We start from the raw sequence: 23,058 nt of genomic DNA, 5'->3' as shown, positions 1-23,058 counted from the left end.
ATAATTGCTGCCATTAGGAAGTAAAGGCCATATCAACCGGATTCGCCGGTGGCTTACATAAAGCTTCTCAAGGAGCAATGCACGTACATTTTAGACGAGTAAGCGTTAAACTGTCACGACCAGTCGTCAGATTTTTTATGGCTGATTTGTCGTCGTTGAATGCTGTTGAATAATACCGCATTATTATTTACTCGTAAATTATCTGCATCAAACTGGTTAATTTTTACTTACTTCAAAATGACTGTTATCAAAAGTATTGTAATTAAAATGTGTAAAGGCTACAGATCCTTAAAAAGCTACAAATAAAATAAAGGACTCAAAAAAATACATGAGCAACGGTCATCCGTTGGACCATTAATTCTTCATTGGCTATTTGATAAGATAAACGCTTAAAGTTACAAAAAATACTCAATTAAAGCACTTAAAATTATCTATATTAGTCCAACAGCGTGAAATTGCTGCCATCAATAAATTATAATTGTATTATCTTAATGAAAATCATGCACTGCATTCATCAGAATTCGCGCAGCTTTTAAAATCTGAAGCACTTACAAAACGCATTAAACGCCATAAGTTCTGAACTTAGAGCATTTTACGAACTGGAGACGCCATTGCCTTGCCTTCCCCTCTGCAAATGGTACGAAGCCGCATGTAACACATGTGCGCCAACTTAATGTATTTATTTATTAAATACTTTTTGGATATTGTTCAACGGGCTGTGAGGTAACTCTTTAGATGATAGAGAAATAGCAGTTGTAAGCCCTTTACGCTTTTTTATCATTTTTTTTTTCATATGATTGAAAATACATTCAGCTATCACTATGTATTTTGTCTTTGCACACATTGCAGACTTTTTCTACACAGAGTTTGTGCTAAAGGCGCTTCCAGTTAGTCAAGTGTTCTAAGTACCTGAATAACGGCGACAAGATAAAATCAGGAGACAATGCTGGCTAACAGTGGGCGATAAGAGTACATCATGCACTTAGCAAGCAATACATTAAGTACAGCGGATAAATGTCATCGGGGACCAAGTAATGGCTCGTAAGCCGAACTAACAGGAACGGTAGACAATAAAACGTGAATTAAGTGCTAGATGTAGGATGCGCGTTTGAAATATTCAAGCTGGTTCAAAATCTATTGAATTTTGTTAACAACTCTTATTAATCTAAAACTAATATGAAAACAGGGAATATGTTTTTTGTTTTTTAAACAATTTAAAAAAAAATTGCATAGAAAAATTCTTCCACTGTTGGAAAGCGACACTCTTCTCAAATTTATTTATCGCTATAATTTTATCGCGGTACTGACAAGTTTCCACGGGATGCGGGTGTAACCGAGGGAAAACGGCAAAAGTTGAAACACACAGTCTAAACAAAAAAAAATATGATGAAAAGCAAAATATTTATTTCTTTAAACCTAGTAAGTAAACATACAAAATACAGAACAGAATAATGATCACGTATGCAAATGGAACAGTAATGGTTATTAATTAACAAAGTGTGACCAATAAGAGCTTTATCTCGTAACAAACTTATCATGTTGGCGCCATGTTCACAAGGCGCTGTGTACTGCCGGCTTTTTTATACGTTCATTGAGAGTGAGGTTTCGTACGTAGGTAGGTACTGTAACTTGGTTTATTGAACAAACTTGTAAATAACGTTAAGATGTTTTGTTTCTAGATGCCCTCCGAATTTTTATCTGATCCCCACAGCCAAAAACTTGTTAAAAAGTCCTTTTTCAGGAGTTAGACTAGCTATCAGTCAGTGTACAAGTATTTTATGTATATTGGACATTCGCATCCATAAGTAAGGATTATTGACTACTAGAAATTTGACAATATATTGGGATATACTTATTAATGAACGACAATTGAAGCATACACAAAAGGCAGAGTTGCTTTCTAGAAACACAGGCGTATTATGCGTAAAAGTTAACTTTAACACTTTAAAGTGGAGTAACAGATAGTTGTGCTCGCAATTTTCACTAATAAGTATAGAGAAATGAAATAACGAGTAGCAATAATGATAATAATATTAGTTTTGAGAATCGCGTGTAGTGTAATGGCTGGCTGCGATCCCTAATGGGTCGGTAATACCAACGATCTCCGTAATAACCGATCCACTGGCTGTGTTAGCTCTCGTAACACACTCTTACGTTTTACGACTTACATGGAAAACATCTACTTAGGCCTGTTAAGAAAATAAAAGAATTTCTTACTTGTACTACGGATCCCTAAACAAAAATATTCATATAGTAAGAAAAAGCTTGTGATGGGAATCATTTATCTCATTGACAAATAACTAATCGCAGATAGGTATGCAGTGCGGTATCTCGCCGGCATTCACAAACATTTCACTACCATTAATCTCAATTCGAATAGATAACATATTTTTCCATCGGTTCTAGAAAACTGCTGTAGCTCCTCCGTAACCGTAGTACAACAACACAACATTATATTTCCGTACTCGTTCCATATTTATTATATCGCATAATTACGTAGAAAGTTTATGGTGGCACTAGTACATCGCAGTAATTAGCCAAGGCAGATGAGTACTAACTCTCTCTACTTATGAGCAGCACTTATATAAATAATCATTAGAAAGTTATAACCGGCTTGTGCAATACCGCCCTTAGATCGCCACGAATCCTGCGCCCCATCATTAACAGACTTTCACCAAGGAAATGCAATTTTCTAGAAAACGGTAGCGCGAAGACCATTGCCGTTTCTGTTTTTACCCGTCCGTGAGTCGCCGCAGGCTCTGTTACAGCATAATGTGGCTTAACTAGGCTTTGCGAAACGACCCACTTCACAGGGAATGTAAATCGCTGTCTTTATTCCCATACGACCGCTGGACCGTCAAAAATGTGCAATTCTTGCATTCCTACATCAGTATTAACATGATATCACATAGCATAATCTGCGTGCATGCCGACATATCAATTTGCATAATAAACAGAGCCATGGCAGATGCACAGATATCCCACATTCCACACCCGGGCCCGTCCTTCACCTTTCGCCAAAGGAAAGGAACACGAACCCTGGCATCTCAAACAATAGTCTAAGTTGAGTGTACTTGCAAAACTTTCCGCGATACTGCGCTCACGTTGTGACACTGCTTTTTGTGATTTCTTATCTGGAGTCCTCGTGAAATATTGTTCACGGACTAGTTCCACGTCAGTTTCGTCACTGGCGCATCGTCAAAGGTTATCACGTGAGTAAATGGGATGATCTGTGTTACCATGACGAGCTATGCCGTTGACATTCGTCTATCCGTTAATCTACTCTTCGAACACAATGCCTTACAATTATAAGGATATCTTTTAATTATCCTATGTTATTTATAACTCACGATGGGCTGTCAGAGCTAGGGATAGCAGCAATATGTTTAGTATCAGCAGGAATCCGTCGTGATCCGTTTATAATGCCTCCAGTCAACGCCTCGCATGTCTGTAATTATATAAAAACGTCGAGGGATTAAACTCTGAGAGGCGTAGGCCGACCACGCGCTCCGATACGAATAAGTCTACGTTCACACTAGATGTAGACAGCTTTTAGTTTTTAAACTCTATCATTAACATTTTCAGTTGTGGAGAAAATGTTTCGTAAAATATTTCTCAGATAATTGGAGCACTCGGGGATAACTTTTTCAAATAGAGCCATTTAATTTAATAGGAAAAACACTGTTAGTGTAGACACCTCTTTACACATACGTATGGTAACGCATGAGCATAATGTATGCAAATCTTAATCTACCTTTTGTAAAACATTAATAATATTTTAATCTAATATTGCAACAACAGCTTTCTTTTAACAACTTTCATTCGCACTATTAAATTTCTGAGAATGATTTAGTTGTAAGAGAGCAGTGGGCTGGAACTATTGAGTAATCTATTATATCTTGCCCATAAATAATAAAACGGCAAATGGCAATATTTGTTTGTTATAAGAGTTATAACATTGAGCGAAATCTTTAATTGCTTTTCGATCAGTTTGTTTATATAATCGATGTGTGGATGCGATAAATTATATTTGGACATTCACTGGCTATTTTATTTTACCCACATTAATAACGAAAATGGTTTCGGCGGCGTATAACTATCTATTTCCTATAGCCGTAATACCGGTTTTTGCAGAATTGACTGGTAGTGATTGCTTCTGCAAAAATATGTTAGCGTTGTTTGTAGAAATATTTTACAGTAGCAGTTAAAACATTGTGAAAATTGTTTGTGTGTTCGATAATTAGGACGTAACATTCCGCATTCTTTAACTTTTGTAGACCAACTAGAGTCAAACAACGTAACGTATGAAGAGTAAACAGTTGATTCAATCTAGAATCAACGTGCAATGTTATTCCTAATCATGTTACTATGGAATTTGGATCAAAAAGTTTCAATTAAGGTCATGAACCAATTTTTGTGCAATTCCCAAACAACAGGAACGTCAGAATTCCCAAACACATTTTGAGCTATTGTTATGAAACCAGAGTTTTTCCTTGATTTTAGACTTTTCCTGAAAACACAAGAGTCTCGAAGACTTGTAACATACCTTATTAAGGTAGGCTACCTACTAAATAATATCAAATAATAAATATAATATAATTCTGCTTGGTTGATTTTGAGCTTTGGTGTAAAATTTACTTCGGAGGGGCGGCTATCGTCATTTGTCTTATCTTGGAAATCTACATAATGTGTGATGACACCTTTAAACGCTTGCCGCGTTTGTCGCGAACCTCAGAAACCTTTTCATACATTCCCATATATCGGCACCTCTCCGAAGGGCTACCTTAGCAGTTCTGTTTTTTTTATGAAGACAACGAAAGTTTAAAAGTCAAAACACTAGACTAAAACTTTTTTCACAAAGAACGGGATAGGAGTGTCGAGGACCACCGCTCTACCGCAGCGGGGAGTCATCAGACAAAACTGAGTGAAATCAATAACGTAATGAGTAAATTGCGCAACTAAGCGCAGCTATTCATCGATAGACGGCCGCCATTATGCTTAGGATTCACGAAAACAATGCGCACAATGAATGGAAGTGCCAGTCTACATTGTTGTATAAATATTGGTATTATTTGTTTTTTTTTTTAACAATCATCTTGCATTGTCTAATTAATAATTGGTCTATTCAGTGTCAGAAGTCAGTTGGCACGTTTAGACGACCTGTTGACAGCGATGTTTTTTACGTTAACAAGTTTTTCATAAATAAAATGATAATACGAATTATTGCTAAATTCCTACAATGACTTCAGAGAACGCCTCAGAGAAAAAAAAAACAGGGAATACACCCTCCTCAGGGAATTCCTAATACATGGCCCATTCTCAAAGAGTACCTTAGTAAAAATTGCTTAAAAGCTTAGCTTCGAGACAGGACATTCAGGATCCGAGAAAGGGTGATTCGAGAGAGGATTACAGGTAGAGAGGAACTTGTTTCCTAAGCCAAGGAAGTACCTAAGCTTAATGAAATAATGGCAATCATTTTCTACATTATAATTAACGAGCTCAGAAACTAATAAACATCCTGCGTAAAGAGATAAGATCAGAGGAATAAATATAGTATAAATAAAGTAACAAGAAAGTTAAAGATGTAGGTAACAAATAGGAATAGAAACATGCCATATCCATTGAGGCCACTACCATAGAACATCATTGATATCAATCGCAGCAGACGATCAAGACAATAAACATAATAAGCTCAAGGTTGAAACAAGAAAATATAGAAAATATTAATAGCAAAACAAATTGCAAAGTCGCGCCGTACTCGTACAATGCATTGTCGCAACATTTATGATTTAAAGCCATACAGGTGTAATTTAACCATAATGTCAAACATATGTGGGTATACGCGTCCAATATAACTTGACACGCGGCAAAATATATAGAACTGAACATAAATAATAAAGGTTTTGTAACTGCGCTATTTGTCTTTAAAAGCGCAAGTGTCAGGATATGTTGGTCGTGGTATACATCACACTCATTCACCTTGACCAAAAAGTACAAAGGTACCTTCTATTGCGCACGAGTACCTTCAATTGACTTAATGTTTGCAAAACATTAAAGTTTACGTTTACTATGTAACATTTACCGGCTATTAGTGGTATTATGTGAGATGTATAATGAACGTAATCAATACTAACGAAATAATTTCCGTTGATTGACTTTTATGGATGGCCATCGCTGATGAAAGCTTTCATATTTGAGCAATGGTGTGTTACCTTATTTTGGTACTTGCTGAAGTTGGTGCAACTCTTGGTAAAGGACTGATGAACTTACAATGAGAGCCGTCAACGGTCTTCGGTCACTGGCAGGTCAAAAGAAATATGTGTCGAGGCTTTGTGGTATTTTTGCCTTTGGGTTCATACCAAAAGCTCTTGAATTCTTTTCTAAATTACAGTATGGTAACAGCCATTTATGCCTATTGACATTCCTTTCATTAAAATCTTTCACCCGATTTAATACAGAAACTGTATCATTTGTTATGTACTTGAAATTTTGGAACAATATAAGTCAAAATACTAATAAAACCGAACGGATTTAAAGTATAAGATTAAACACGTGCTCTATAAATCCGTTTAAAATACGATACACAAGTATAATAAAGAACATTTTTAATAACGGAAGTTAAACAGAGCGGCAAGTAAAAATGAGGCAAAGATTTTTCTTTGAACGTCAAACGTTATACACGGCAGGAAACACGGGTTGATGGGTATCAGATGACCAGAGTACCAAACTATCCGGGATGGTTATCGCGGGATCTCATCCCGGAGTTACGGGCCATCCCGCGCCTACAGCTATCGAACATCGGGAACAGGGCTGCCGGCACGACAGGTGTCCGAACATAACCCTTTTTTTCGTTTTTTCAAATCACGCCTCTCCGAACGAACTCGGTACTAAAAAACTTCGATAGTGTCGGTGTAAATTGATATTCCCACAACAACGTGTCAGTTTCTAATAGAAGCAATAAAAGGGCCTAATATAGGTAGTCAATTCTCAAGTTTTATTCTATTAGACTCCTAATGTGGGATTATTGGACAGCACCACCTTTTATGGGAAGGGATCTTTGTTCCTACTGACACAGAGTCAACCAAAAAGGTAATGTTCCTTTGTGCGTAGGATCATAAAAATACATACCTTTGCTTCAATAGAATTAAAGATGTTTGCAGACAACCCTAACTACACAGGAACTTTAAAATAACGGAAAACTAGCTGTTGGTACGGCTGCATATCTAATACTTACTTATATGTAGTTGCATTCCGTTGTGAAAGGATTACCGACAGTATTAGCTGAAGTATTTATGCAATCACAATAGGTGGTCATTATAATTTCTTGTATTCGAATACAGCTTAAATGAACAATGATGGGCAATCACAAAGAATTTCCAAATTTTTTTGCTGATCCCACATAATCTGCTGTTAAACACTTTTTTGCAAACAATGAAGGCCACTGGCTCTTTCTTAGTAATAATATCTTTCTACCTCTACTGTCCTTCTTAGATGTATAATTTAATCAACATCTTAATTACAGTAGGCTGTTTACACAGTACTTAATACAATAAATCATGTTCTAATAACACAGCCATCAAGTTTGATATCTTTATTGGATCTATATTAAACTGATATCTATCATAAAATCGATCACAGTGAAACATTTAGGCATAGTACCGGCTCGCGGAATTTTAATTGATTGCCGCTTAATTTGGGCCTAAACTGGAAGTATGTGGGTGGTTTGAGCTTTATTAAATCACGTAATAGTAATTAAGTTATTACTAAAGTAATATTATAGGATTGGATAATGACGGACTGACTAGCCAATTATGTCCAAGCCAATATTGATTGGAAAAAACTCTACTAACAATTGGATGCACTTAAATTAATTTCGAAGTTGGTGTTGTATTACTATTTTATAAGGTTCATGTTTGCAACATTTCATTATTGTTACTCAGTTCTTTTTGCAAATCTGATTGCTAGACCCCATAGGCTACATATGCCTTGTAAACAAATGTTTTTGTTTTGTAGGCGTAGCTAATTCCTATGATCAATCACAGTAAAATCACTCAGGCCCACGTCTGAACAGTATGAAATTGCTGTTATTTTCACTCGCCCATATAGTGACCGTCAGTTCTTATTATAAAATGTGTTGAACAACATTCCAGCACCTTGTAATGAGCGGATGTCGGGAATCGATAGCAAAATTGTGGGCATATTTTATAATTTAATCATTATTAATGCACAATTTTTTACCCTATCCGTTAAATGTCAAGGTTCAATATCTATTGATGTCTGAAATGCTTTATTGTACATAGAAGAAACTGTACGTTACAAAGTTGCATTGAAAGTGGCCTTTATAAACTTGGGCATAAGTGCTGCATTTACATCTTGTGCAAGGGAGGCTTGCAATAAATATAGGTAATAGAAGCCGGCGCCAGTCGTTTGAGCGTGTGCGTGATAACATCACAGCTCAAGGCGTCAACACCACGCCGCTATTTAAGAAATCACCAATTTGTTGACTTCAACCATATTGATATGCGTAACATTTCTGCTAAGATCGAAAACCATTTATCTACCACAAAACGTCAAAAAGATCAAAGCTACAAATTGTGTAACGTATCTAGTAATAACTACAAAAGTAGGATAAATAGAAATTAATCCACTGAATTATGTAAGAATTTAGGACGATAGATATTTCCGTTGACCAAAATATGTTATGACTAACATTCCAAATAGACACCAGCGACCCAGATCGACAGAATAAATCTATCAACAAATTAACGCAACAAATAGGTCTTTTATGTCACCACTGCAGGATTTTCCGTGTTGCCATGAACCGAAATAGAGAGAGATGCAGAGTAAGATCCTACATTAAAAATGTGTTCCCCGTTTATGTGTGTTCTGTCTCAAGGAGAAACAAGAGTGGCGTTCCGTGTACTGCAAGTGAGTAATCAGCCCTTTGTTTGCTCTCAGACAACACAAGGATGGGCCAACAAAATTAAAACAAATCCAGTGAGCACACAACGGGGAGTTTGTCCTGTGCAAACTGTGTGAAGCACTGACCTCAATTTTTCACTGAAGTCGCTTTTGATTAACAACTGATAAACTTCCTTATTGCACACTAATTATGGACATTAGTGACAGAAAACAGCGAATAAACCATGTTATTTTGATCTTGAACGGCATTACCGATTAATGAAAACGTAAATAAAAAAATAATTATATATGAAATTAAGATGGCGTTGGCCGCATATAAGTTGGACCAAAAGCTGTTTTGTATTTTTAACCATTTATTATAAACATTTTTAACTCCTGATATAGTAAGAAAGCTCAAAGTGAAATGTTCCCACAGCTATATTATTTGTATCTAGTTAATCATTAGTACATGAATACGAATGTTGTTAGCGCAAGTCCGACATTGTCCTCGAGGCTTTGCCGCTTGAACTCATTATTACTCCCCATAATTCTTCGCGTCTCGTCTGGATCCGGTTTATATTGTTTCATACTTTTCACTGTTTATAGGCGATTTATAGTTTCCTACAGATAATGAACGGTTGAAGGCACTACGTACATACTTTGGTGCAATTTGCACGATGTTAGCGCCATTAAAGCTCGCCTTTTCAATATCAATCTGGTTCACTTAGAACTCTTCCTATCGAGATTCTTGGAATTGCTACATTTTATCTTCGCAGTCAATAACTTGCTTGAAATAATTTCATAGGGCTGTTGTACTTTATATTTTCATGCTCTTATAATTTTAACTGGTTTTATTCTGAGATTGTATCTATAAGTAGTCTGACCTTGCAGTTTTTGGTGTCATTGGCAAAGTCAATATAGACGATACTGCATCGGCTCTTAATACAATGATCAGTATTAAATCCAGTTCAGAGATCTTAGTAACGAAGTCGGATAGATTGAGTCACGGTCCCAGTTGAGTCATGATTCAGATGTAATGTTACATGGTTTGAGTGACACTATCGACCGGCCCGTCTGCTGTACATGAGTGTAAGAACCAATCCTCTGGTACATGTATAATGAATACTTCACAGTGATGTTCTACTTGTAGGAGGTGTCGCCATGACAGCTGTGCTTGTGGAATTATTAAATCATTTTTACCTGGAGCAGCTTAGGTACCTGCTCATCCAGTGGATTGTCTACTTTCTGATTTTCTTTGTCAAACTTTACGGCGGTCTTTCATGTTGGTTATCTCGTTCTGTCTATTGTTAATATTGAAATAGAGGTAAAACGATAATAAACTTCAAACAATAAAACTTAAACAAACAAAACGTTATTGATCTAATTCACATCCAATCTAATAGAAAGACTTTCATAAGAAATTCAAATCTTTATTTAACTTATAACTTATCGATCTCTATCGACATTACGTTCAAAAATAAGATGTTTGTATTTGAATCTCACTTTCATATCAGTGCGGGTCATAACATAACTGTGCTGTCTGTACAGTAGCGGATCAGCGTCATTATCTACAACCACGAAGTTCTATTTACGCAATATGTGCTTTACAAATTAGCCGTTTAGTGTTATCTGCAAACCAGCTTTGAACGGTGCACATACTGTTTTTACTTGTACCCATAAAACTTGACTAGAAGTGCCAACCTTTATAATAAACAAAAATCAGGAAATCTTGAAAGGGATTGTCCGGCAAGACAGGTAAAAGCCATTTTCCATACAATATCGTAAATTCAGACAATGAGCACAAAATAGAACAAACTTTAGTGGATGGGCTGAGCATTAACATTGTAGATCAAGCTTTAACTACATTTCTCATTTCCATACCACCAGAAGATATGGAACATTACAACGGCGAATTTCTAATCTTTCCATCAGATTACAATGCGCGCTCACAATTCATATAAGTCACGCTCATAACGTTTCCAGTCTCTATGTCTCTTTGGGAATTATTTCACTTTCTCCGATGAATCCGATAGGTTCTAACGACGACTTCTCATTCGTCAACTGTTGGACAGGTGCCTCATTGATTATCAGCATTAGACTCCATTAAGTGTTTAACTCGATACCATTCGCCTACCGGTTTTATGTTGTACAATTATTCAATTTGATCATGTTCTTTTTTTAGGTGCGACTCTTGTGCAATATTTATGACTGTTGCGTTTGTTGCTGCTTGTTATGTAGTTGAGATTGACTAGGAATTTTAAGCCTTTTCTTTCAGACGCAATATAAATATTTGCTTAGGACATTATCGGGAAAATACAGCATAATGGTGTGTGTTCGAAAGTTCTTTTTCCATCAATAATAAACTCTGGGTTTGCAAGACCTGAATAATCATCATTAATTTAAACGAGTTTAAGAGGTATCATTTACGAAGGGCATAATAATATGCACTATCACTTAAAGCAAATTGAGAAAAAAGGTTTTCGCTGTTGTGGAAATAACCTTCAATGCATGTTCTTAAGTACTCGTAAGTGTTAAATTTACACGATAATAATCCGTTCTGGGTATTTTGTCGTAAATCAAGTGTATTACAAGTCGAACTCGCAAACACAAACAATGTAGAAGGACAGTTCGCGGTTATTGCGGCTACGTACACACTCAACATCGTAAAGCTACTCTCTTCAATCAAGGCCCTCGTATTCAACATTAAACTTCCTCAGAAAAATCGTGCATACAAACAAAAAAATTATACCATAGAAAGATAACAAGTATCAGATCATACCAATGATAAACAAATGAATGCCAATATTTTTTTATTATTCAAAGAACATAATCCAAAAAGAACGTCTATGTCAGTCAATAAACATACAGTCGACATTGAGACCCCCATCAATGCTATTCATATCTATAATTGTTTCATGCTCTATTGTTGATTGAGATTTTTATAACATATTATGTCCATGTTTCAAATACAGCTGCTTCTTATCCTTATTCAGCAAAGCAAATCTAAGATCATCTCGTTGGCAGGGCTATCTATCATTAAATCCGAATCACGTACGGCCCGATCCTCAGTCATGCATAAATCTCAATAACCGATTCCAGCCGAGACAAACACGAGCAATTAGACGAAACTAGTAATCGTTTAATCTAAAGCGAGAGATGAAAGTTCCTGATAGTTTATCTACTGGATCAAGAATCCCGATGCACGGACTTACCTACTACATGTCATATTCTTGTCACTAGATGCCGCATCTTAGTAAGTCGTGAATGATGTCGTTTCTACGTATACTTATTTCATTTCATCATTACGCTCAATTAAATACGCTTCGGGTACTCCGATTAGATTAGAATGATGAACATGTACGGTAAATATTAATAGATCAGCTTTATGGAACAGGTTATCTGCAGTGGTTGGTACGTCACTGGCTGTCCGCTCGGGGCGTGCTATCATAGCATCGTGTACATCATCGCAATTTTACACTGTATCCTGCCCGATTACATCTAAAGCTTTCACCCGTCTCATCGATTGCTGATTCATTAAATTCTTTAATTGACGTTAAATATCGCGATGATTGCGAGGGCCATTCGTTCTTGACCTCGCTATTATAAATTAGTGACAAAGCTTTTATATCTATTGTCGGTATAATACTTTCTTTGTCGAGTGGTTATTGAATAGATGTAATTTTATTTATTTATGTCCTGTTAACTTTATTGATTACTTAATTTATTTTCTAGGGTGGTCATTTTTATATTCATTTACGTGCTAATCGTGGGTATAAAATTTATGATAACTGGGGAAACAGTGTTTTATTAATAGCAGACGAGAATTTCTCGTAGCTATGGTAGTAAACGTGGTTCTGCTACACCTGCGCGGTGCACAGCGCTGCATAGGAATCTACGACGGAGCAGATAGCGATCGCTACCCTCGGCCTGCGCTGTGGCAAGCGGAACGTTGGCGCCACTAATGCGATCAAGGGATCCGATTTATTAGTCATATCTCTGCATCGGCCGATACACCTGTACGTGCCCGATTTAATGCCACAGCGGAACAACTAAGGGAACATTTTATTGCCCATTGCGTAACCACCATGCTTGCCTATTACTAGTCGCTTGTATAACCATTCGTTCCTAAACCATCTACTTTGTAAATTGTAACATTATTTATTTATTGACGTGCTCTTGAACTTGATCTCGTTATCAGTAGTTGTAGATCTGTGCGATTATTTTCAGGTCTGGCGGCTCAGTAGCAAACTGTCGGATAAAGTTTGTTTAACATTTCTTGGTGGATTCCAAAGAGTAATTTCTCCGAGACCTTGAAAATGTACTTGTTGCTTTCACATGTAGCGAACTCGTAACGTCACATTCGTCTTTGCGATAGGTTTTATCGGTAGATCGGACATGGTGCGGGAGTGCTCCGACATGCAAGGTCGAGTCGTGGCGAAACTCTCTCCGGCCATTGACTACCCTGTCCGATCAATATAAGTTGGACGCGGGCGCCTTGTCGGACGCGTAGCGATGTGACACCCGGACACTTCGCCAGTGAAAACAGAAACTCATTAGAGCTTTTAACGACATGTATAAGAGGTGCAACACATTGCGATCAATTTGACGCTATCGCGGTATTATGATCTAAGAAAGCGTCCGACGTCTGTACGCATTCGCTTTCCAACGCTAAAGAATATATCAAGACAATCGGGATCGATTTTACGACACAGCTTGGGATTGTGTTCCGGCAACAGTGCAGCCAGTGAAATATCTATGTGTTGCACCTTGTAACAGTCCGCTTTAGAAGATGTAAGAGCTTCGTTCTACGAAAAATCTATTGTACATACGCCATACGATACATTTTAACTCTCGTTGAATCGTTTTCACAAAAGCTTTCAGTTGAAATGGAATTTATTTTCCTTTAGTATTGTCTGTTTCGATTTCTTGGTGATGAAAGAATCACAGCATCAGGGCTGTCACTCACGTCATCTTCATCTTTTTTAATGTTATTTGGTATCAGTGATATATCGATGTTTATGTAGGTAATTATATGAAACCGAATTGCATAATAGGCCTAGTCATAGATCACTTCTAGCTTCAATGTTTATGCTGGCGCTATAAGTAGGTACCTACTTACAACTTTGCAAATGGTAAAATAAAATATGTAAAAGGACATTTTATATATTATTTTGCAACAGATATAGGAAGGAAAGGATAGGGTTTAAATTGAAACTATTTGTTTATCGTATAAAAATGTATTATAATCACATAACTGTATCTCACTACAGTCACACAATCTTTTATGCATTCATTTTTTATTTACAATGTTTATACTCAAAAAATAAATTCTAATGCGAGGCTTATTACGATTTCATTTTATTTACATTATTCAGTTTATTTACATATCTTATAAAGTTTAATATGGCTTTTGAGATATTTTTCGATATGCCGTGCCTAGTTTGAACCAATAGTCCTATTTTCAAATTCACAAATGTAGGATACCTACATTAATGCAGCTACATGATAAGATCACCTTAAAGAATAGCTTAATCTAATTAAAATTAATTATATACAAACCAGTCTGGGGGATTTAATAAGTAAGTAAGTTCTAAAAATAAATTAATAACATCTTAAATGCTGAGAGACGGCCGTTTCTTTCTGACACTTTTGCTGTTTTTCCCGAATATTGTGCCAATTACCTGCAAAAGTAAGGTATATTAGGTTTCACTCTTCTTCTATTCACTTAGGTTATTTTTTTTTTCATTTGTATATTGTATTTAGGTTGTTTTTTTTTGCATTACATGTTGTATGCTTTAACCCATAGGTATGTTACCTTAGAGACGGAGTATGCGGCGAGCTTGCGCCTGGGCGCGGGCAGCAGGAGTGCGAGCGCGCGCGCCTCGCGCAGCAGCGCGTGGAAGGCGAGCGCGGCGCCCGCGCACGACTCCGCCGCCGACACCTCGTAGAACTGGCATCCGAACCGCAGCGACAGCTCCTGACCCTCCTCTGCGTGGACCTCCCTGGTAAAGAAGTTGCCTTGAGTTTCTGGGGTCCAAACACCTACCACATGTAGGTGAAGTAGGTAAGTATTTAAAATCAGCAACCCAGATTTATGGAATATAATCAAAATCAAAATTCATTTATTCAAACTTGGTTTCAAAACAGCCCTTTTCCAACTTCAAAAAAAATTATAAAAGACAGCCCCCAAAACGCCCACCCTTCCACTACCACTTCCTATATGTTTTTGCTTGGAAAAACCTTTCAATAATGTTTTATATATAAATTGAAATAGAATATAACACATACACAACATAAAATTATAACATAAGCTACCGAGGTACAAACTACCACATGTAGAAAATTTCCTCAAAGACGAATTAATAGGGCGGCAAAAATAAGTTCCTATTCAAAGCATACCTTGCGTGTTCGAGGTCTCGTTTGTTTCCCAAGAGGGTGACGGCAGCACAGCCGGGCAGGCGGGTTTGTTCCAACAAGGACAGCAGCTCAGCAGCCGCGAGGAATGATCGACGCTCGCAGACGGAGTAGACCACAGCGAAGGCGTCGCCCCATCGCACGTGCTCCGCGAGGCAGCCTCGGATCTAAGGGGAAATGTCATTATGAACTCGGAAGCTCAGGTAACTCGAATTCTAGGATAGAGAAGTTGTGTTTCATCTGACTGTAGGTAGGTACGATCTGCTGTGGGCTGGTGGAATTTTGCCTGAACTATCTGTATCCTTTCTGATTATAGACATGAAATATGGCTTACGTAGGAAATTGGCTCCATTGTGGAAGAAAAACATATAGACGAAAATATCGATCAAGGATCAAGCAATATACGAACAAAAATATGCCAAACGTTTCAGGTTTACTACTCCTAAGTCGGCAAAAATTAATAGACTGCCAACTACATCATTATTTAAGCAGTGTTTCTCGACACAATAAAACTGCTAAAGCTGTGCTCACCGAATAATTCATGGTGTTTACAACATATAAATTACAATAAATCTCAATGCGAAATAAATGTTAACCTCGAGTCCGAGTATCTGGAATAGCTAAAATTGTAAATAAAGTCAGTGAACTTAACTTACAATTGTAAATAAAGTCGCGAGCCCCAACTGGTACTCGGAATCTCGTATCGGGGCCACTCGCTGCACCGAATAAAATCACCGGTTGCGCAATACGAACCATCCAATCTATTCTGTTCTTTTAGTTCCGTTATCAATGCGTTTAATAAACATCGTCGTTGTTTAGGAAGCGAAACTGGTTTAAGAATCACTGTGCGCCTATTGAACAATAAAACCATAACAATTACGTAACACGAATTCCCCTTGTGTTCCATCGCAGCGTAGGTTCGAACGTAGGATTTCGCCCGCAGCCACACCGATGCTGCAACGGCAACCATCGCATCTGATAAGCCGATACAAGCCACATAAACTTCGTCTAATTAAATTGTACTGCGGCCATCAGCCGCTACCAGCACAGCCCACAGCAGATTAACATCTCCATTGTTTAATGGTAAATTAAGTTTGACCGTCTATCTCTTCGTTTGCTATTCGAGCTTCGAGTTTTAATCTTATCGTTACGTCGAGCCTTTTGTTCGCGGTGACTGATATTTTAGTGTTAACGCTAAAAGCAACATTGTTGCCAACTCGTTACTTACCGCGCAATTAGATGTATCTAGTATTTCAACTTCTGAAACGGCTCCGTCGAAAACCACTCTGTGCTGATAAAGGAAATCTGAAACAAGAGAGTTCGCTATAGTAAAGCGCGTAACGATCGCTTTTGTCCTGATATTGTTGTTGTCATTCGATAGCAACACCATTTAGTATTATATCGACTACTGAAAGTGGTTTCCTTAACATTTTAATTCACCTCCTGAGAAATATGTCGCCAACGTCATGTTTAATGTCGGAAGGAAGCAGACATTTTAATTTAAATACATAATACATACTGTAATAACCGACACCACTGAAGTTATTGTAAATTAACCCAGAAATTGACGTCACATAAATGTCAGATCGTTACTTTATTGAATGCAAGATCAAAAAAAAAGACCAATACTTGTTATTATTTGATAGTAATGATTCATCGAGTGAACTTCACTAACCTCCTGTCGAGCTATATTCTCCGATGTACCGCTTTGTTAGATAACGCACGACCACCGCTGCAACAAAAAGAGAACCAAATGAATAACATTGTAAGAAGCACGCCTTCATCGAAGACATATTGTAAATAGGCGAACAATTAAGAGGTCGTCACTCCCAACTTTCTAGAAGCGAGTGGATCCAACACTGATTAGTCCTTTCACTCCTGGAATTCCCATCAAAGGGTTGTACACAATACAAACAGTTATCAACAACAATGACAAGGCAAGTTGCGTGAATAGAGTCGGCTGTAAGCTACCGACGAAATGAAGTGTGGAGAATCCTGTAGCCCATCAAAAGGAACTAGTGGCGCTATTCAACAAGCTGATTGCTTGTCCGACAAGACCGCTTCGGACGTGAGATTACGTTCGTACTCGACTCTTTGGAGTGTAAACCTTACAGCAGTTTCTATCATTTAGATGATGAAAACGAGTCATTTGAATTCAGAACGCGTAACTTAATGTCCCGCGGAAATGTACAAAACATTACATACCAGCCCTTTTGTATAGGTCGTTAAATAATAATGTTAATGCATATTGTCATGGTCCTGTATGCCAGTACGGTAGGTACTTAATTATCTTATTAAAAGCTTAACTTTCAAGCCGGAGGCCGGAAAACAAGATTGTTGTAGATGGTTCAAAATGTATTCATAATTAAAATTATCTCCGGAATTACAAAATTTGATCAGAGATAAATGAAACAGTAGGAACAGAACACTAAGTGCATATCTACTGAATACTAGATAGACATCTGTTTTTGTAACAAATCCTAATTAACATTCCATTACAAGAATCGCTTACGACATCACTGTGTGGATAATACCTACTCCCGAATAAGTTATCGCCGTTACTATTTGTGTCAGAATCTTGACCCAACGCAGTTACACAAGAGTCCACAATGCTTTTATGCAACTGCAGCACGTTGTCGCATGACAATGGACTTGGAATGCATTCCGTACGCATTCTGGCGCAGACGGTTAAGGCTAGGATAGGAAATCTATTACCTTACAATACTATGCCATTCCTGGCATGACGACGTAACTGCTTATAAGGAAACGAGTATTCTGTAACTTTAAAAGGAAAGCTCTGTTTATTCAGTTTTCAGGTTCTGAAAATTTCCGATTACCAAATAATTATTTTGATTGAGTGGAAGCCGAAATAAATCGGAATTGTAATAAAGTTACAGTCGCACAGCGTCCGCGCATGCTGACATTAATAATTGAGAGAGAAGATCGATATCTCGGATATTTGATTGACGAACCGCCGCCGATAAAACATCGTCACGTCAATAAACCAGCGTGCAATAAAACCTTTTCAAGCGTTGATAAAAATTACAACACACCGCGGTATATCGTAGTTTATGAAACACGATCGAAATTCCTCACTCTCATTTTTCCTTTCGATTTTTTCCCCGTGTGCATTGAGTATTAAATGCATTACTTTCTCTGCGATCCGATTACGTACATAATCGGCGAGTGATAAAGTTTCATCGATCCACTTTTAACTGAAATATGCGGAATTCGATTAAAACGCAGTTTATAACTTTGACTTTAATATTATTTTTATGTTAGACCGACTTCTTGGCATTTTACCAGAGCAGTTTACGTTTTTCTGCATTTTATGGCACGGATTGGAGCTATCTTAGTTATTTAGGTTAAACTATTGGATTTCTTATATCTATACATCGCATACCCCGTTTAAGATACCCATTAAGCATTACAATGAAATTTCACTATATATGTATCAGATTTTTTTCGAAAAAATCTCGTTGACCGTCGATAAAACATCGGCAACATTAAAAATAGTAGCCTGCCTGATGATTAAGGGTACATAATTCGAAACGATTTACCAACATTTATGAGTAATACATTAACCACGGTTATTGTGGAGGATCAAATGATTAACGAATCTCTTCTGACGAGATCCCAATAAAAAATTACATCAAATTATAATCATCGATGCATATAAGACAAATTACTGTGATCAAACAACACGGCACCACGTGGGTTGATAGATCGTATGTTATCTTCGAGAACAATGGATGTAGCTATCGACAGGAATCTTTAGGGTAATTAATAGATTACTGGACACATCGATCATGTGTCGAGCTGGCCATCATAGACCAACCATTATTGCCAAGACTTGGCTCCTTTTGATACCGGTCTAAGTTTATTAATATGAGCAGACATGACAATAATTGTGACATCAGTGTGTAATTGTGTTGTGGCGCAATTTAAAAAGACATATGTCTCGATGTGTTACTAAGTGGATTACTAGACTGAGGTGACTGATTGATTAATGGTAAGACAACAGCGACTTAGGCCATGCAGACTGAGAACAATTTGTGATTAAACTTTAGGCGAATTTGTTCCTGTACGAACAGTATTTTAAACATTTTCTCAGCAAATTGCATTTGGTGGAAATATTTATTTTTTAATTCAGGAGTAAGTATATACAATTATACATCTGATGCCTTCAAAGATAAACCGATCAAATTATATCGAAACGAAACTCAATATAACAAACACATTACAAGTGAATATGTCAGAATCCGCAAGGTACAGATGCCGACGATGCTTCAATACCTCCACGCTGCGCTCATTCATCATGCCGTGAGAAGGTCGTCGCACGGAGCACTGCGCTCGCGCACGCCGCTACAACCGGCCCTCTAAAGCTCATGCACAATCAACGCGGTTGTTAACATCCCATTTTGGCACCTTCGCGACACTCCTCACAAAAACCTACAGACCCTCCAAAAGCAATCTTTCATAACAAAAAATTGTGGCTCCTTTCCAAATTAAAGTTCGTTGCTCTCAGAACACAATTCATTTCAGACAAAAAACGGACGCACGTTGACATGTACCACGCTGCGGTGGACACGTTAATTGAAATATTTTATTGACTCGACATAATGAATATTTTAACTATATCGACTTTAATAGTCTGGTAACAACGGGTTGGAGAATACTCATCACATTTTGTATGAAGTATTAACGTAACCCAAATAAAATCCTGAACGATATTAAGTGCAGAGCGCAGCCGCGAATTCGTGGTAACGGAATCCAGTGTAATGCGAAAATAAATGGCCCCATGAAGAATGGGTTTCGTGAATAATGTCAGTACTAAACGGTCAAATGAGTAGATAATGTTCCCGAGGGGTTTAACGACGACGTGAACGGCGTATCCGTGACAGACAAGCGGCACTCCCACGGGGCCGTTCGTGGACAGGATCTACATTGAAACAATTTCGCATGTCGGCCGGCTCGCTCCCGTCTGTAATGAATTGCAAACGCATGCGTCTCGGAGCGGTCGCAGCCGGTCCGTCAGCCGTCAGCCGGCCGACAATTAGAGCGGTGCAATTACAACCAGTCGGCGGCGAGTCGGCCGCTGGGTCAGCGGCGCGATTTCCCGACGGCTGCGACGCCTGGCGCCACCAGACGACGTTGTGTAACTTTAAACGTCCGATCAGCCATTAACGCCGCTGTCGAGGTCGTTGCTCTACACATGTATATCACACGCCAATAACCATATTTATGAACCAGAATGCAAGTGCCGTGATCCTGAATTTACGATACACTAGTGATACCGCAGCCCTTGGTATAGCTGCAAAACTATCTTCTTACACCGGTCTTCTCGTTTGTATGTGAACTACAAACTATTGCTGCAGACTATAAAGTTTCAAAACATATCACCAAAGAAATAAACGACTTAGTTCTAATAAAGACCTATCGATACATTCTACATACAGGTCCAATCCACAAAATAAATATTGTGTAGGTACCTACCTATGTTTTGTGTCCTACCTATGTTATCATGAAAATTGATAACCTAAGTAAAATCTGTGCATCTTATTGTAAATAGTGCTTAAACAATGATTAGTTCCAGGAAACAAGAAATTAAATAATTTTTATGTTTGAATTTAAATATTTATAAGATTTTTTTCCCGTAGTATATAAAACAACATTAAATAAATGACAGTTATAAAAAACTTCAAATGGAGCTTCAGCAAATCCTTGTAAAGCAAAATTACTTGAATCTTATCGATAAGATTGAAGGTATTATCTAGATTCTCGATAATATTTGCAGGGCGCTTAAACATAGTCAGATAGATTGCAGAGTAAATACCGAGCAAATAAAACCAAACGAGCCCGTACTCGAGATAAAACAATGCATTAGTCAAATATGCTGAGTTACACATAAAACATTGACATAGAAGAATGTCATTGAATACTGTGATATGCTGCGGCCAATTAAATGCGTACTCGTCTAATGTAAACTTGATACAATTTACAGTAGTAAACAATACATGATTAAACAATACTATACATGAGTGCACAATGGTTATTTATTTCGTGATTCGTCTACGTCTAGAGATTAACATGGTATATTTTACGAGTATAAAATGTGTTGCAAAATGTTTATTGTCAACTATCCCGTTGTGCACTTGCAAAAAATTGTGCACTTAAAAATGACTAAAGCGTCGCTTTAAAGAAAGCAGTTATGACTGTAATTTTAATTCCCGTTATACATTCCTCTGATATAATAACCACACTAAACTCCTTTTGGATGACTGAAATTACAGGGTATGTACCTCAGATTCGCACTCCGTTGACTTTAATAACGTATCCCTTATTTTATTACTGACGATGATAACAAATATTAACTGCAGGAGATAAAACTTTTGATTAAAAAATTACTCTTACAACTTATGTTTTAATCTCGAATTGTATAGCTCTTACTGAAATAATTAAAAGATTTTTCTTTTAAAATATTTTTTAACGTCCTCCTTGAATATTTTACACGTTATCCACAGGCTGCTTGTCAAGTTAATGACAATTTTATCGCTCGTGTAAAGTTATAAAAATATATTTTCTCCTTTTAAGTTTATACCAGGAAGTGGAACGATTCCACAAAAAGGGCCACTTTTAAGCACTTTGTTTAACGACTTTTAAAATATTTGTAAAGATGTCAATCGCACAGCTAACGCGGTGTTAATATTAATTTTCAAATAATTGCTAAAAATCATGGTCATCATTATAGAGCAGAAGTGCATTCTGTACTAACCAGACTTGCCGCTCCGGGGGCTCCCTAGCACCACCACCCTTATACGATTCACAGTCATCTTCATTTGGACAGCGTTGTTTTTTTCACTTTTATTTTACAAAATTGTTTAGCCGGACATTATGGCAGCCGAGTCCAACAACCACATCAATTAACGATCACAGTTTATGTCAAAAAACACGGTAGCCGTCGATATCTCGCACGAATCGATGAGAGTTATCGTAAATATGATCGAGAGATAGATTTCACGGAGCTGCTTACAGACGTAAGCCCGACCGAGTGCCGCGAAGTTTCCCGCGCGACTGCCGGCGTCTCTAGCCGGTGCTTGGATCAAAAGCGCGTGCGCAGCCTCCGTTCCAACCTCCGAACTAGCCGAGTATGCAATGTGTACTTTGTCCATACATCCTACCTCATTAAATATGCATAACGTTGGACTGACGCCAATATTATCGATATTCCGGATATCTTAGAGTCTATTCAATATTTCGAAAATTATTTGGAGTTAAATTAATTGCCAGGAAAATCTAGTATGAAATTGTTAAATATTCCTATTTATGAATAAGGAAAACTGGATGAAAATCGATCAGGTCGACCTAGAATACGCACGTCGACGACATATCAAGGTGAGAGCGATGCAGACGTTCAGCGCAATAAATTCGTTTGTGCTGAGACATAATTGGATCCGCCCCGCCCACGGGCCAGCTACCCTGCTTCCTTTATGTTACATGGATACTCTGCATTGCCAGTTAGAAACAAGTACGATATTAAAATAAATTCCAAGGAATGCAGAAAAGCACTAAACAGACGCGTGTTATTTAATAAAAGATTGATATTTAGACTTCACATACTTCAGTGGCACGTTTTGATCAAAACTTTATTATTGTTTAGGAAGGCGCACTGCCAAAATATTACTGGATCAAATAATAGAAGAAGATGAAATCCTATCAATATTATAATTGTTAAAGATTGTG

At 37.5% G+C, this 23,058-nt stretch overlaps 1 protein-coding gene across 1 annotated transcript; it reads right to left on the bottom strand.

Moving 5' to 3' along the window:
- Positions 1-14,122: 14,122 nt before the first annotated feature.
- Positions 14,123-22,405, bottom strand: LOC124632151 (ras-related and estrogen-regulated growth inhibitor-like protein). Its single transcript, XM_047166838.1, has 6 exons — positions 22,091-22,405; positions 16,991-17,047; positions 16,544-16,620; positions 15,301-15,482; positions 14,717-14,903; positions 14,123-14,582 (listed from the first exon to the last, which is right to left on the bottom strand). The coding sequence occupies exons 1-6, from the start codon at positions 22,152-22,154 to the stop codon at positions 14,514-14,516; spliced, it is 636 nt and encodes a 211-aa protein (XP_047022794.1). The 5' UTR covers positions 22,155-22,405; the 3' UTR covers positions 14,123-14,513.
- Between the last annotated feature and the right edge of the window lie 653 nt (positions 22,406-23,058).

Source organism: Helicoverpa zea, chromosome 7 (assembly GCF_022581195.2).
Source record: "Helicoverpa zea isolate HzStark_Cry1AcR chromosome 7, ilHelZeax1.1, whole genome shotgun sequence".
NCBI classification, from domain to species: Eukaryota; Metazoa; Arthropoda; class Insecta; order Lepidoptera; family Noctuidae; genus Helicoverpa; species Helicoverpa zea.
The sequence above is the reverse complement of the archived record's forward strand: the minus strand, read 5'-3'. Positions and strand labels throughout refer to the sequence as shown.

Excerpts from the sequence above, each read along its gene's own strand:
- LOC124632151 (XM_047166838.1), bottom strand. The coding sequence starts at position 22,154 with ATGAAGATGACTGTGAATCGTATAAGGGTGGTGGTGCTAGGGAGCCCC. Across the intron at positions 16,621-16,990 it reads AGAATATAGCTCGACAGGAG|ATTTCCTTTATCAGCACAGA; the intron begins GTTAGTGAAGTT and ends CTCTTGTTTCAG. Across the intron at positions 14,583-14,716 it reads CCGCATACTCCGTCTCTAAG|GTAATTGGCACAATATTCGG; the intron begins GTAACATACCTA and ends TTACTTTTGCAG.